Here is a 16,705-nt window from a genome sequence, read left to right as displayed (position 1 = left end):
GTGCCCCCCCCCCCCGGATAACAAAGACGCGGGGTAACTCTGACGGGAACTTTATACACGATACGCATAAATAGGGAATGCGCACAGCCTACAATCAAGGTCATAATATTTGAGAGAAAAGGGAAATTCCCAAGCAAGTTTTGTAAGCACGATCGATTTGTAAGTGCTCTAAAGTAGGTAGTCTACACAATAGACAGCTCCAGGCTTTTAGGCCTTACCCTTACGAAGAGGAGGAGTTTTACGCTCGGAGCGAAGGCAGATATGACGTAGCCTATAAAGTAGGTAACACTCTGCTATGAGTTCTAACTCTTGAGTTTTAACGCCAGACGACTTAAGACTAGTCCTATAAGGCTCAGAATATAGCCTGGAAGTCTACCAACCCATCCCAAATTGAAATGAAATATTCGACTAACTAAACAAGAAGCCGAAGCGGCATGAAGGCCCAGCTGACGTGGCAATAACCAAATGTCGTTTGTATTGCGTATATACCTTAAGAGAACCAATGTTTGCGGAATCGTATTTTTGCAATTTTAGGAAAGAAAACATCGAATCTTAGAATCCTAATGCACACATTTTCGGCAGAGATTGAAATACAGATCATTCAAAAAGTTAAAAAGGTTCGAAAATTGGCTGAATGAAAAAAAAAAAAAAACAGCTGCCCTGGAAGGTCAGTAATGATGATAAATGATACGCAATATATGTATATAATAGATTTACTTTATGTTTTTGTTACTAGTATGAAAGAAAAAATCGGTTTAAATAAATTCACAAACTTCAAATGTCAAATGTTGACCGCCAAAGTTCAGAAATATCAGTTTTACGCGTAGCATCATGAAAAACATTCCAAACTTATTCAAATTTACACTCACATGAGCTGCATTTTAGTATCCTTTAATGAGTTACAGCATAATTAAGTTTACTTGGGAAAATTCTCTGTCAGGTTTGAAAAATCCAACCAGCGTCCGTTTAGAGCGATAAATCCAAAATTAACCATTTTCACGGCGTAGCATCATGAAAAACATTCCAAACTTATTCAAATTTACACATGAGCTGCATTTTAGTATCCTTTAATGAGTTACAGCATAAGTTTACTTGAAAAAATTCTCTGTCAGGTTTGAAAAATCCAACCACCGACCGTTGCGTTTAGAGCGATAGATCCAAAATTGACCATTTTCACGGGTTGCATCATGAAAAACATTCTAAACTTATTCAAATTTACACATGAACTGCATTTTAGTATCCTTTAATAACTTACAACATAAGTTTACGTGGAAAAATTTTCTGTCAGGTTTGAAAAATCCAGCCACCAACCGTTTTTAGAGCGATAAATCCAAAATTGACCATCTTCACGGGTAGCATCATGAAAAACATTCCAAACTTATTCAAATTTACACATGAGCTGCATTTTAGTATCCTTTAATAACTTACAACATAAGTTTACGTGGAAAAATTCTCTGTCAGGTTTGAAAAATCCAGCCACCGACCGTTTAGAGCGATAAATCCAAAATTGACCATCTTCACGGGTAGCATCATGTCATGAAAAACATTCCAAACTTATTCAAATTTACACATGAGCTGCATTTTAGTATCCTTAAATGACTTACAACATAAGTTTACTTGAAAAAATTCTCTGTCAGGTTTGAAAAATCCAACCACCGACCGTTGCGTTTAGAGCGATAGATCCAAAATTGACCATTTTCACGGGTTGCATCATGAAAAACATTCTAAACTTATTCAAATTTACACATGAGCTGCATTTTCTGTCAGGTTTGAAAAATCCAGCCACCAACCGTTTTTAGAGCGATAAATCCAAAATTGACCATCTTCACGGGTAGCATCATGAAAAACATTCCAAACTTATTCAAATTTACACATGAGCTGCATTTTAGTATCCTTTAATAACTTACAACATAAGTTTACGTGGAAAAATTCTCTGTCAGGTTTGAAAAATCCAGCCACCGACCGTTTAGAGCGATAAATCCAAAATTGACCATCTTCACGGGTAGCATCATGTCATGAAAAACATTCCAAACTTATTCAAATTTACACATGAGCTGCATTTTAGTATCCTTAAATGACTTACAACATAAGTTTACTTGAAAAAATTCTCTGTCAGGTTTGAAAAATCCAACCACCGACCGTTGCGTTTAGAGCGATAGATCCAAAATTGACCATTTTCACGGGTTGCATCATGAAAAACATTCCAAACTTATTCAAATTTACACATGAGCTGCATTTTAGTATCCTTTAATAACTTACAACATAAGTTTACGTGGAAAAATTCTCTGTCAGGTTTGAAAAATCCAGCCACCGACCGTTTAGAGCGATAAATCCAAAATTGACCATCTTCACGGGTAGCATCATGTCATGAAAAACATTCCAAACTTATTCAAATTTACACATGAGCTGCATTTTAGTATCCTTAAATGACTTACAACATAAGTTTACTTGAAAAAAGTCTCTGTCAAGCTGGAAATATAAAACTCCAATATCCAAATGCTCCCCCTGCCTGACCTGACTGCCTGACCTGACTCCATCCATCTTGAAAACATTAAAAAATACTTTGCTATAAAGAGAATGAAATTTGACTTTACTACCAATTCAATCCAATATAAGAGTAGGTCAAACATCGTGCGGGTAGGCGAGGCAAAAATTCTAAATCGGTCGCTGGTTTAGCCTGGACTACTGGACTTGTTAATTTATTGCGCGCACAGGCTCCGACAAAGCCAAAATCTTTTCGGTCAGTTGCTTTTTAAAGGCCCACTTGCGCTGCGCGGCTGGGCCAATTAAAAAAGATAGCCCAAAATCGACTTTCTCGCCGAAAATTTAAATCTTGAAAAACGTTAAAATGGGACTTTGAAAGTCCAAAAAGGTACCTGTGTAACCACCCCTACACCTTCACCATTTGCTTAAGTAAGTCCCATGAAAGCGGGCGGGGTGCGTGTTAAAAACGCGAAAAATTGGGTTTTTCCCTATTACCACCCTGTTGCCGGAACCGATTTTTCTCACACCGGGTGAAAACCATTGAGTTTCAAGCCGAAGGCTAGAGGTCAATCTCTAACCTTTCTCAGGCAAGAAAAATTGAAGCCTTAAAATATGCGCCGTATTTTTGATGACGGATTGAATCTAGCAATTCCTTTGTTTTCGAGTGATATATTTTTCAAAATGAAGCGGTAAATTTTAGTTTCAATCTGTCATTTGTGTAAAAACCAGGCGGGTCGCTCAAGGCCGCGCAACTTTGGTAGGATTTGTTGGCTTCAAATCCTACCAAGGAGATTGACCTCTAGCCTTCGGCTTGAAACTCAATGGTGAAAACCACAGATATCTAAGCCCGAAGGGCTAGATTTGCAACTTTAAGCTTTCTCCAGCAAAAAAAAGTGAAGCAAAAATTTGACTTTTTAAATTTCGTGCCGATGGATAGGATCTAGCATTTTAATTGTTTTCGGAGCGCGAGATCAAAAAACGTAGGCGACAAACGCTATTTCACATCTCTCAAACCGGTGAAATTGCATATTTTAGTCACGTGACTCTGGTAGGAAATCCTTCCAAAGATGAGCTTCACTTTTTGATAAAAGCCGCAAATCTAGCCCTTCGGGCTTTACCAGGGGGGGGGGCAAGCAGTTAGTACAGAACACTATGCCACTATGTGTACTAACTGATTTTTGGAAAAATCTGTACCCCACCACCACCCCCTGTCACTTAGTACACCGTGTACTAACTGTCTTTGACCTTGCTTAATATATATACCACCCCCCAAAATAAGGATCCGTCTCTCTACGGTGCATTCCAGGTGAATTTCACACCCCAGGGAGGTTTTATGAGGTGTATTTTTACGTTTTTACCTGTCTTTACCAGGTTTTTACCACTAACTACTTTCAAACAAATAAAAATAAAACAAATTATGTAGTAGGTCAACCGCAGTGGGGGGAAAAATTCTCGTTTTGAAAACAGTTAATTCCTCTGAGTTAATACACCTTCTTCTTCCAAAATTCTGTATACACCACCCCTTTCGGCAGTTAGTACACAGGTGTACTAACTGTATTTTGCAAATTTGAAAATATACACCACCCCTTTTAACAAATTATGGAGTAGGTCAACCGCAGTGGGGGGAAATGTTCTCGTTTTGAAAACAGTTAATACACCTTTTTTCTTCCAAAATTCTATATACACCACCCCTTTTGGCAGTTAGTACACTGGTGTACTAACTGCATTTTGAAAACTTGAAAAATTGACCCACCACGGTACTAAGTGTCATGGGTGTCGTGTACTAACTGCTTGCCCCCCCTGGCTTTACAGATATCTGTGGTGAAAACTATGTCACCTAATCTTCTCGGCTACCGTCAGATTACAAGGTAAAGCAAAACAACAATAATGGTAGCATTTTAAATTCCATCGAGATATCATCAAGAACCTTTCGTGTCGATAGATCCATCAAGATGGCGTCTGGTGTAAGTAATGAATCTTCTTATATCCTCGTGATCTCTAGTTTAACAGGTCTAATTAAACGTTTGAAATATTCAAGGATGTCCATTTTTTCTCATAGACCCTATATACCTATTCTGGAAGCTTCAGAGCTAACAAGATTTTGGTCGCTGCTGCATATAGTGGTGCTAATGTCACAGTTGCAGATTTTGAATATGGCAAAACCAACACATCTGCAGATTTCCTCAAGAAATTCCCGCTTGGAAGAGTGAGTTGATATTGTTTTCTCGGTTTTTCCCGGTTCTTGAGTGTTTGGTGGGGATCTTGCAGATAACTTAGTCTAAACTTTGCAGATTAACCTATATAGGGGAGCCATTCACCCAGACGGTGTCAATCAAACGCCGAATCAATTGAACGCAATTGAATAATTGCAATTCGATTGTCGAACGCAATCGAATCGCAATCGAATATTACCCAGGATTTGCTGTTCGATTACTTCGATTACGTTCGATTGTATTCGACTACGCTCGATTGATTCAATTATATTATATTTTATTCGCTTTGTGGTACGGTACTAAAACATTCGGCAGCCCGCTAAAAAGCCCTAAAACGAAGTGATCCAATTTCATTTAATTAAACTCATCAAACATAATCCTAATTGAACGAAATCGTCGAATGCAAATGACAATCGAACATAGTTCAACTATCAATCGAACCAATCAAACCTTTCAAACGCAATCGAACACAATCGAATATTACCCAGGAATCAGCCGTTCGATTGAGATTCGATTACGTTTGACAATCGAATCGCAATTATTCAATCGCGTTTGAATAAGGAACTCGATAAGGAACTTTGAGGCTGAAATTCTCTGTAAAAATAAGGAACTCCAGGCTCAGAGAAAGGTTAAGGTTCCTTTTTAAATAAAAACGTGTAAAGGAAAACTTGAAGCGAATGGTGATTTAGAAAAGGGCTTGGCTAACGTAAAAATTTCCGACATTATGTTTTGAAGGTGAATTGATCGGGCAACGCAAACAGAACATATTATTGATGGTCGCCATAAATTTCTGGAATTATCTCGGCTCTATAATATATATTATTATTATATTTTACTTTGATGGATCTGGATTAATCTTATACTTCCATTTCTTTAAAAGCCTGATAGCCTTTTTGTGGATATTTATTCTAGATATTTGTGATTTGTCTTGTCCTTTTGTTTGGTGGGTTATGTTATCTGTGTTTCAATTTGAAGAGTTGATGGTTTCATACGTCTAGACTATTACAGCGTCAGATAATAAAATCAGAGCTGTCTGCCAAAGACTTGTGCCTGTGTGGGCAGTCAAGCAAAGAGAACTTCAGAAAAAAAAAACGGAAGGTTTATTTTGGTTTTGGCCATTCCAGAACATTTTTGTTACCCTCGTCAGACAACATACATTTCATAGAAATCCAGCAACCTAATCAGATTTTATGGTAGTTTGTTTTTGACGGGTCAGATCTGACCCATCACGGATCCAAAGGGTTAAATAAGCAAAAATTATCTTTCTATCAAGCAAAGTGGCAAATTTATTTCAATTTAAGAATCTTATCTTAGTCTAGGAATAGGTTTTTGAGTATCAATACCTGTCAATATACACATTTCAAATTAAATTTTCCCGTAGCTTTTGCTTTGATCCCATGTAATTTGCAAGAAAAATTAAGTAAACAAAACCATTCTTCCATTTTGGCATACTCCATGGGTCACTATAACAAAACATGAAAATGATCGACAATTAAATAATCTTATTTCTTTTATTGAATTTATAAATAAAAAAACATTTATCTGTCAACATTTTATAAGGCATTCAAGGCTTGTGTTTACTTGATTTTTTTTCACTGTGTATTGATCATCGTTCAACTTGTATTGAATTGTATAGAATGGGAGAGTGTGGCTTAGTGACATAAGGGTCAACCCTCCTCCTGACGGGCAAATGCTGTGAAAAAATATGAAATCATATCAAAGGTCCCTTACACATACACAAAGTAACCCTGATTGATAGTTTTTGTCCATACCTGTTTGAGACAGCTTTTTAACATGAACTTAAATGTATTTCAAACTGCTACCTTGAAGATAAAGCCTACCACTCGTATGGCACAGCAGATAAGGTGAAGCAAACAAATATTTGATTTCAGCCTTACTGCGGTAAATTTGGAGATTTTGAAATTCAATGCATACTTTTTAGGTCCCAGCTTATGAATCCAATGGTTTATGTTTGAGTGAATCTGATGCCATTGCTCAATATGTCTCAAATGATGCACTACTTGGTGGAAAGGACAGTGCAAACCAAGCTTCTGTTCGTGAATACATCTCTTTTGCTGAAAACGAGATTGTTCCTTCTGCTTGTGCTTGGGTTTACCCAACACTTGGACTTCGACAATACAACAAACAAGAAACAGACAATGCAATGGCCCACTTGAAAAAGTGTCTTACCAAATTGAATAATGACTTACTGACAAGAACTTTCTTGGTAGGAGAGCGCGTTACCCTTGCAGACATTACATTATGTACAAGTCTTGTTATGTTATATGTTCAGGTAAGATATGTATCTTGGGTAATCATTTCAAGGTCCAATAGATTGAAAAGCTAAATTGAATATTTGAAAATTCAGGAAAGAATTAGTACCAAGCTTTCTTTTATATAATTGCCCTATCCTTCAGCACAATCCTCCATGTCAGGACAAGAAATTTTAATATTTGTGTGAATGGTTTTTGAAGATTTTGATTTATTGCTGATTCTATTTACTTTCTATTACTTCTCTTTTACTGTAGGTTATGGATAGTAAATTTAGAGAAGCTTTTGGAAATTTAAACAGGTGGTTCACAACTTGTGTAAACCAACCTAATTTCAAAAAAGTTCTTGGCGATATCAAATTGTGTGAAAAAATGGCCACATTTGACAATAAAAGATATCAGGAATTACACCCTAAAGGTATGAATTTTATCACATTTCTTTGAGGATAGATAAGTAATCATCATAAATATGGTCAAATCAAAGATGATAAAGAAAAAAATACTCTTTTACCGGAAAGACAGCAAATAATTTATTTAGTTTTAAGTTAATTCTCTTTCAACAAGGGTGTAGAGTAAAATCTAAAGAAGAAAAGGCAATTTTTAATTTTGAGTTGATTTTGTGAATTTCAGCATGTTTATATCTTGTTGCAACATACTTATTTGCCTTTTCAGCAGGTGGAAAAGGAAAGAAAACTGAAGAAAAAGCCAAAAAGACAAAGGAAGCAAAACCAAAACCACAAGAGCAGCCAATTGAAGAAGCAGCAAAAGAACCCAAAAAAGTAGACCACTTCAAAGACTGGAAAAAGAGGTATAATTTATTACACAAACTTAACCCTATAATCATTACTAGGCTTTGAGAGGCTGTTCAAAACTAGTGAGACTTTTCCTGTACTGTTTAAACTTTTGATGTAATTACTCTTCCTGGAATTCCTAGAGAATTTTCACATGAAAAAATGGCTTAGAGGGACAAATACTTCTTGGATTGGCTTGAAACATTTTTCCTTTGACTTATTAGTCATTTAACAGGCTAAAAGGTGCCATAAAAGTTACATTTTATTCAAAGTTTGAAGTTTTAAAGATTTCCTATTTTGTCAATAATTTTTCGTGAGCATAAACTTCGCCCTTGCTAAAATTTTAAAAGACATTTACGTTTGCAAAAAGGGCCAAATTTCTGCTCGTGAAAGTTTTTACGCCTAAATACTTAAAATGCTTTGCAAACGTGGAGAAATTTAGTCTGTGGTGCTCATTTTTTACCTTGCTTCGCTCAAAAAGTAATAGCGAAGCTCCTTAAATTTATAATTCAAACCCTGATTTGAGATGAAAAATTGCACTGGAAATTTGTCAATTTGAATGACACCTTACTGTCAAAATTGTCATCATGTTCAAGGAGTGAGAACTTTTAGGTGTCAAAAGTTATTTTATTGTGAAGCTAAATAAAATGTAGGGGTTAACAAAATATTAATGTCAAAAGATCTATTATGAGTTAATAACAAAAGTTTCACCCTCTGAATTTCTGTTGTTCTATCTCTTTCGTATTTGACGACTATTTGTTGATCAAGAAATCAATAATGTAGCATCGTTGATGGTAAATTGTATTAGTTTGTTGTTAATACTTACTTCTCAGTGCGTTTTAGGCATTAATGATATGCCCTTGATAATACACTTGTATTATAAAATCATTGTAAAGGAAAAATCAACACTAAGAAATTCAAACAAGCACAAAATGGCTGGGCTGAAAGAACTCAAAAATTAATGAGGTGCCTCGAAATGCCTTCACAATATTTCATTGAAATCCTTTTAGAAATCAATGAAAAAGTACATCAAGATAATTCTGTGAAAATTTCAAGCCAGCGCTTTCCTGTAGAACAATAAAAGAAAATCCATCTTGTAAGAAAAAAAAATTAAGAAAATGATTTTGCTAAACAGCTCAAAATGGAAAGTTGTTTGGTTTATTTGAAAGGACCATGAACATATAAACGACTCTACATCTTTTCAACAAAAGCCTCTGTTCTTTTACTCTTATCAGTAGTGTGTCACATTCAAACGAGGCAGGGTATTTTTCGAGTTCAGAAATTGCAAATTGATAGCCTAAAAGATTCGTAGAGATAGCTCATAGAACTAGAAAAAATAACGACACTTACTTTTGTCATTTATCATTGGAATTGACACTTTTTAATAAAGATTTTGAAACTATAAAATATAATGGTTCTTAAGTCACTTCAATCAAGAATCACATTTATACTCAATGTGATGCTGGAAATATAAATGGATACGAATTGACAGTAGAAAATAGCTTTTGATACTCTCAGCGCACTCTAATATTACATTTACATTCAAAATCGTACTTTTGATGTATGTTTATTATTTTCTGGTAGCCGGTAACTTTTCAACTTCCCAACTGAAACTAGTAACTTCCCAACTCGAAAGTAGCAACTAGCAACTTGACTAGAATTGTTCCCTAACTCCAGTCAAACTTTGGCATACTATTTTTCGAGTTGTGAAATAATCATTGGGGTGACAAAAGTGATTCAAAAGTATACAAGCAGTTGGAATTCTGCATTTCAGCATTGAAAAATGTTGATAAAATATATTGCAAATTTAGGAAAAAATTAGAGAAAAATTCTTTTGTGAATTAAGAGTAATGCTCAAGCTGTTAATCAGCAATCAAGCTGATAAGCTAAGTAATTCAAGGAAATAAAATTGTGATGGAATATTGCTGATTTTTTATACAAAATTTCAACAGGCTGCAACGAAGCTCGCTTCAAAGAGACAATGGAAGATAGGCGCCTGGTAGTTTATATGTTCATGAGAGGAGTAACTAGTGAACAAAAATATTGATAGTCTTAATACTTCAGATGAGTTGGGCAGAAAGATTTTCTACGTTTTGGGACGGTTGACTATTTAACTTTCTCTAAAAAGTAAGAAAGAACAATTTCTTTAGAACCAGGGGGGTACAGAGACAGGGTACTAACCCATAGGGTACTAACTTGATTTTTTACTAAAATTTTGTTTAGTACCACCCACCCATATTTAGTACCGGGTACTACTTCATTTTTGCTGTAAAAAATAGGGACACCACCCCTAAAATCTTACATTTTACAGATTAGACCAAGAGAGGGGTACTATTGTTAGTTTTTCAGACTGAAAATTGACAGATAATTCAAGCAAACTATCAATGATGGAGTCAGAAGCTTTTGTCCTTTGATTTTCATCACACACTTCTTGACTATTTTGGAAGTTTTGTCTTCTAAAAAATCTAAAAAATTTCTCAAAAGAGTAAAAAAAATTTGTCGATTAAAAAAGTTTCAAATCAAAAAAATTAATATTTGAAAAAAGTCAAAATATTACAACTAACTACTTTTTTATTGAAAAACAGCAAAATTCTGTGAAAAAGGACCCAAATAGTATCCTTGAAGAGTACTTGCTTGAAGAGTGAAAAATACACACCCCCACCCCAAAGTAGTACCGGGTACTAACTTTGCTATGGGTCAGTACCCTGTGTCTGTACCCCCCCCCCTGTTAGAACAGTTTCTTTGCACTTGAGTTACAAATTCTTGTAATTTTCAATTCATTTCTTTTAGTGATAAATTCAATATGGATGCCTGGAAAACTGAATACGCTAATGAAGAGTTGTCTGACTCACTTAAATGGTTTGACGAGCACTGGGACCCTGAAGCATTCGCAGTTTATCATGCACAATACAGATTTGAAAAAGACTCTGACTATGAGACATACAACTTAGAATTCCTTGCAACAAATTTGGTTAGAGGCTTCTATCAACGTATCGAGGGACTCCGCAAACACTGTCACATTGTGTTTTTATTTCATGAGAAAAAGTCACCTAAAGGCGCAAAATACTATGACATGACAGGTTGTATCATTCAAAAAGCACAACCTCTCTGCTTTTCAGTAAGTTTCCTTTTCATTATGTACTCCATCTTTATTATCATTATTACAACAAATACAAAGTTCAGGCATGCTGTGGTCCTCTAGAATTGGTCTTCGTTTATTTATATATAATAAATAGCCTAGTTCATGATTTGCCTTTGTCTTGTTTGAATTTTCCTTGAACGTTTTTATTGATGATGCTTCTGCCATCTTGAGATCGTTCTGTTGGCTTTGGTCACCGTGTACTCCGTCATCTGGGAAATTCGTCTGAAGCTTGGTTATATGCTTTCTACATGGTCACGTTCTTTTAATAAAATTTTGGACCTACCTGGAGGTCCTATAAATTAACCCATGCCCATGCATTTGTTCATTTTTTCCTACTATTCCTTTGTGTTTTTTTTTCACACAAAAACATTGATAACAATGCCCATCATCAAGCATGATTCAACTTTCTAAAAATCACTGGAACAGCCGAAAATCGCTGAAAAACGGTTCCTCTTGAATTTTTCGAGCTGTACATATTTTTTTCTGGGAATTTTGCACACTGATGCAAAATAGCAATACCCAAAATGTAACGGAGCCTGACACAGTTTTTACTACCGGGTGACCCACGAAAAAGTTCGGACGTTTCTCGGCGTCTTGAGGCCGAACAAATGTCCCAAAGTGCTTGGAGTTTTATTATTTAGAAAGTAGATATCCTAACTTAAAATCCGAGCCATTACTTTTTAAATTTGACGCACAAGTTCCCTAGTTATGAGCTTTTAAACTCAAAATTCACTTTTCGGAAAGTGTAAAAAACAGGTAAAAAAGGGGTATCAAATTAGGTATTTTTAGACGTTTTTGATATACAGTTTTTGAGAAAATTCCTTGAAAGTGCCAATTTTGATAAGAACTAGTCTTGGTTTAAACAAAAACGACTTTAAAAGGTGTTTTTAATAATTATTAATGTCATAAAACTCGTTAAATAAGTCGATTTATAAGAGATTTTCTAATTGATTGCATTAATTTAATACCTCTTTTTTACGTGTTTTTTACACTTTCCGAAAAGTGAATTTTGAGTTTAAAAGGTTATAAGTAGAGAACTAGTTGGTCAAATTTAAAAAGTGATAGCTCAAATTTTAAGTTAGGATATCTACTTTTTAAATACCAAAATTCCGAGCACTTTGGGACATTTGTTCGGCCTCAAGACGCCGAGAAAGGTCCGAACTTTTTCGTGGGTCACCCGGTATTTTCTCAATTTTCCATCATCAGCTTTTTCTAATATGTGTTACAATGTTATGTATTCATGCAATTTTAATTATCAGGTAGGGCTCCCTTACATTTTAGGTGTTGCCATTTTCCAGTCAGCGTTCTGACTTGTTTGGTGTTGTTTCACTATCATAGATGTTGATATGCTTATATACCTGGACCATGTCACGGAAAAAAGTTTTTGCAACTCAAGGGATGCCAAGCGTCTTGTCTTTCTGCATAACCGTGAGATTGGTTTTACTAGTTTTGTCGCACGTCTTTGGACACCCTCAATCAGGTTGATAGATCGACGTAATCTTGGTGGCAATACTGATTGAGCGTACTCTAAATGTTGTCGTACAAAGGTGGTATACAGTGTCTGGAAAATGTGAGGTCTTGAAATCGCCTTTGGATCAATCCCAACATGGAATTAGCTTTGTTTATTTTTTTTTAGCGATGTGTTCTTCAAATGAAAGCTCCGAGTCTATCAAAACACAAATTGACCTATCGATAAAATGTGACATTTGTCTGGGTAGAATTTCGACAGCCACTCACGGGACTACTCTCAAGTGCTTCAATGTCGTATTGTACTGTTAGGGAGTCAAGAATGGAATTGATTTCCTTCTTAATCTTTGTGTCGTTTGCAACCAAGAAAATGTTTGATAGAACATGTTCTGGTAGTTCATTAATATAAATAACAAAGAGCAGAGGACTGAGCACGCTTCCTTGAGGAATATCACTGGATCTAGAGATGATTTTACCCCATTAACACTCGCTAATTGCTTGCGGTTCGATTGAAAAGATTGGTTGCAATTCAAAGTTGATTCGTTAATCACGTAGCGTTATAGTTTCATCATAAGTCTTCGATGGGGTACCGTGTCAAATGCTTTGGCAAAGTCGAAGTATATGCAGCCGACCACATCCACTTTTTGCAGTTGATTTGAACACATCTATAAAGGAGATGAGTTGTTCGACTGTTGACCTTTTTCTGATGAAACTGTATTGCTTGTTCGATAGAAGTTCTTCGCTGAAAAGGTGTCCCATGATATGTTTTCGTATTATTGTTTCCGTCAACTTACAGACTACTGAAGTCAGACTTACTGGACGATAGTTAAAAGCAAGGTTGTGTGCTCTTTTGTTTTTATGGATCGGTGTCACAAATGCTAATTCCCAGTCACAAAAAGAGTTAAATTCATTAATAGTGGTTCTGTAATGTGATCACAAAGTTCAATAAACATCGAGGCATGAATTTATTGATTTATTCGCAATGAGCTTCCTGATTTGTTTTGTTATCATTTCCTTTGTAATGTTTAGTGGTTAAAGTATTTTATCAAAATCAGGTAGATCACCTTCCGGTTCTTCAGTAAAGGCACTACGGAATAGTTGCTGCAGAATGTTGACCTTTTCTTGGTCCTCATGCTTTACGGATGTCTTGTCATCGGACGTTTCAAAAAGAGGAGAACTCCACTTTTGGGACCTACCTGGAGGTCCTATAAACTAACTTGTGTTCGTCTGTCCGTCCGTTCGTCTGTTACCAACTTTTCTCATGATTGAATCATAGAAAACATTTGATTTTTGGTATAAAGGTGCAAAATGCTAGTGGACAAAATATGACGGAGTCTGATTTTGGAAAAAAAATCTTTTGACTTTTGAAAAATTGGATCATTAAATTTTTTTCTTTCTTGTATGAAAGAAGGGTACCATCATAGGTTAGAGTTAGCCAATGTTCTAAGCTAATAGTATAAATTTTTTTTGACTTTTATAACGATGTAAACTATTAGCTTAGTTGCAAACAAACTCGGTAAAAACAAGCTTGCCTTTGCCGAAGACTTATTGTATTCTCAAGACCAATTAAAAATGACAAACTTTTTTGCTTTTGCACCGCGTTATTTTACCAAAACAATCAGAAACAACAAATTTTTGTTTTGATTGCGAGAGAAAATACTAGAATCTGATTGGATGCGATAAAACGAACCGCAGCGAGAGTTGTTTCTCGAAAGAATTTCTGGTGTCACGATTTAAATCTTACTGCTTACCCAAACTTTCAGATTCATTTGCTGATTCATTCACAATTTTTTTTTATTTTTTTTAGTACGATGAAATATGGAATGAATTTTCTCAATCATTCACGTGGACCAAACTTGGAGGAGCTGATGTGAACAAATATGTCAAAGCTTATTTTAGTGGAGAACATCCCGATGGTACTGACGTAGTGAACTTTGACGAATTCAGATAAATAACACGCGTCACCTTATCGTCTCTTTGATTGGTGTTGGTATTTGTCACCTTGGCTCACGTGTTCCGTTATCTATCGAAATGGACAAATCTAAATTAAATTAACTACCTGAAATATAAATGAATTTCTGTTAATAGAACCAAAACGTCTGTTTCTTTATTTTTCTGTTGCCTTAAACATATTTTGATCTTGAGTGAAAGCGGCAGTGTTGGATCATAACAAAGCCCTTACACGGGTTTCTTTTATGGGTCCTCGGGTATAACTGTTGGTCAGCAACACATGCAATAGCGAGTTTATGTATTTGCACTTTTGAGGACGGTAAAGTGACTGAAGCGATTTGGAAACCCGCAGCTCTGACCCGCAAAACCGAGGACGGTAAAAGTGCTGATTTACCGTCGTCCTCAGTTAATCAGGATCTAGTCAAATTAGAACCTTACCGTCTCCATCGCTGAAAAACACACATAAACTCGGTAATATGGGTTCAAACATATCTATATTTTGAGAATCTGATTCTGACTAGCTAACCAGGGGGCGATAACTTTTCAATTTCAGAGGGGGTGTTTCGAGGGTACTTGACAATCGTTTTTGGAACCGATTTGCCTGAGTTAGGGTACTGCACTGCATTTCAAGATATCTCATGAGCTACATATCAAAACCTACTAAAACTTTGTAGAATTTGTAAGATCGCCCGACTTTTTTTAGTGAAAGCACTTGCATAGTGGCCAGTGACCCTTGAAACACCCTTGAAAATTTCCTTGAAACCCTTAAAAATATTAAGATTTTCTGAAGACCCTTGAGCTATGGAATTTACACCCTTGAAACCCTTGAATTCAGAAATCTGGAAGGGATTTTGTTCATTAAGAACTTGTAAAATGCAAAATTTTCCCCATTTCGTGGGGATAAAAGTGAATGACCTAATGATTGATTTTCTTTATCTAGATCATTGCACATTCTAAGGTGTTCCTTCCATTATTTTAATTTGATGAATTTACTGTACTAGCATTTTAATTTTGGAGTTACCTTAAGGGAAGAGATTTTCGCGGAATTTAATTTCGCGAATCAGAGTTTCAAAATGGCAAATTTCGCGGAATTTACGCGGAATTTAATTTCGCGAATGAGCCGATTTTAAAAGTTTTACGGAATTTAATTTCGCGATTGAGAAGAATTTATCAACTCAGATTAACTTTTAAGCATCACGGAGTTGTTTATATTTGTTTATATTTGATAAAAAATACACGTTATAATGGTTATAAGTCAATTGTGTCCATCTTTTTTGGTAATACCTGGTCAAAAACAACAAAATGAAAGAAGAAGAAAAAAAAATCGAATTTCGCGGAATTTAATTTCGCGATTTAACAATTTTGGTGTGTTTCGCGGAATTTAATTTCGCAAATTACGCCCAAATTCGTGAAAATTTCTTCCCTTAAGGTATACTATATTCTCGTTATCTAATATTAGGGTTACATCTACAGAAAGTCATCTTTCTTATTTTTTTGTATTTTTCAATCAACTCGGAAATCTTAGTAGAAAACTTAGTCGTTCACTTATTGCCCAAAGAATGATGTATGACCACGTTACTTCCTTCATCCGGGTCGTCAGAGCATGATTTTGTCATTGATCCTGAGCTGAGAGTTAGCTGTCTAAACGCCCATTCAAAATACAAAGAGAATTTAAAGAAAAACAAAATTGAGAAACAGAAAACTCGCGAGGATGAAAAGGTTGAGGAGCTACTTTCAGAAATGCAAACCCTCAATCGCAAACTACTAACCATCAGTCAAACGATTGCAACCTTACAGAAAGATGCCAATGATTGTTATGATAAGGCTGAAAGAATAATGATGATCTCCAAAAAATACAAAATGAAGTTTCAAAAGGAAATAACTTAAGACAAACTATTGGGCAAAAGTGAAAACTAGAAAAAAAAATACCAGAAAGACGTTAAAAGTTTACATGAACAGATTGAAGCTATAAAGAAAGCTAGAAATGAACTATAACTATCGTTTTAAAGAAGTTAAAAAAGCTAAGAGCTAAAAGCTAAGTTGAAATTTGTTGAACATTTCTAATGAGAAAATAGCTAAGTCGATTGAATGGTGCCGTGAAAAGTATTTAAGTGCATGGTCAAATTTTTTGAAGTTTTTTTTTGAGCCATTTATGCATTATATTTGCAACGTCATACTTTTAGATTTGAAACTTTTTGTTTTGAATTTTCATACCTAATTTTTTTTGTTTATAGGAAATTTTTCCTAGAGTTTCACTGTCGTTTAAATTTGTAGTACGTTGAGTTGAAATTTTTCAGTAAGTCTAGTATTTTACAGTTTTTGTAGCTTTAAGGACACTCTTTAAAAAACTAACTTTTTGCAAATTATAACCTTTTAAATGTTTGACTT

The 16,705-nt window shown here is 35.3% G+C and overlaps 1 protein-coding gene across 2 annotated transcripts; it reads left to right on the top strand.

Annotated features, from left to right (window-relative positions):
* Nucleotides 1-4,344: 4,344 nt before the first annotated feature.
* LOC136820089 (elongation factor 1-gamma-like) lies at nt 4,345-14,463 on the top strand. 2 transcript variants are annotated; one of them, XM_067076328.1, is made up of 7 exons: nt 4,345-4,448; nt 4,544-4,690; nt 6,640-6,990; nt 7,226-7,385; nt 7,643-7,775; nt 10,549-10,876; nt 14,175-14,463. In XM_067076328.1, the coding sequence occupies exons 1-7, from the start codon at nt 4,437-4,439 to the stop codon at nt 14,316-14,318; spliced, it is 1,275 nt and encodes a 424-aa protein (XP_066932429.1). In that variant the 5' UTR covers nt 4,345-4,436; the 3' UTR covers nt 14,319-14,463. The 2 variants fall into 2 exon arrangements, with proteins under 2 accessions (XP_066932429.1, XP_066932428.1); XM_067076327.1 differs by having other exon boundaries at nt 7,640-7,775.
* Nucleotides 14,464-16,705: the final 2,242 nt, after the last annotated feature.

The sequence above is a fragment of the Clytia hemisphaerica genome, unplaced genomic scaffold, assembly GCF_902728285.1.
Source record: "Clytia hemisphaerica strain Z4C2 unplaced genomic scaffold, Clytia hemisphaerica genome assembly, whole genome shotgun sequence".
Taxonomy (NCBI): Eukaryota; Metazoa; Cnidaria; class Hydrozoa; order Leptothecata; family Clytiidae; genus Clytia; species Clytia hemisphaerica.
This window is presented reverse-complemented; position numbering and strand designations above follow the sequence as displayed.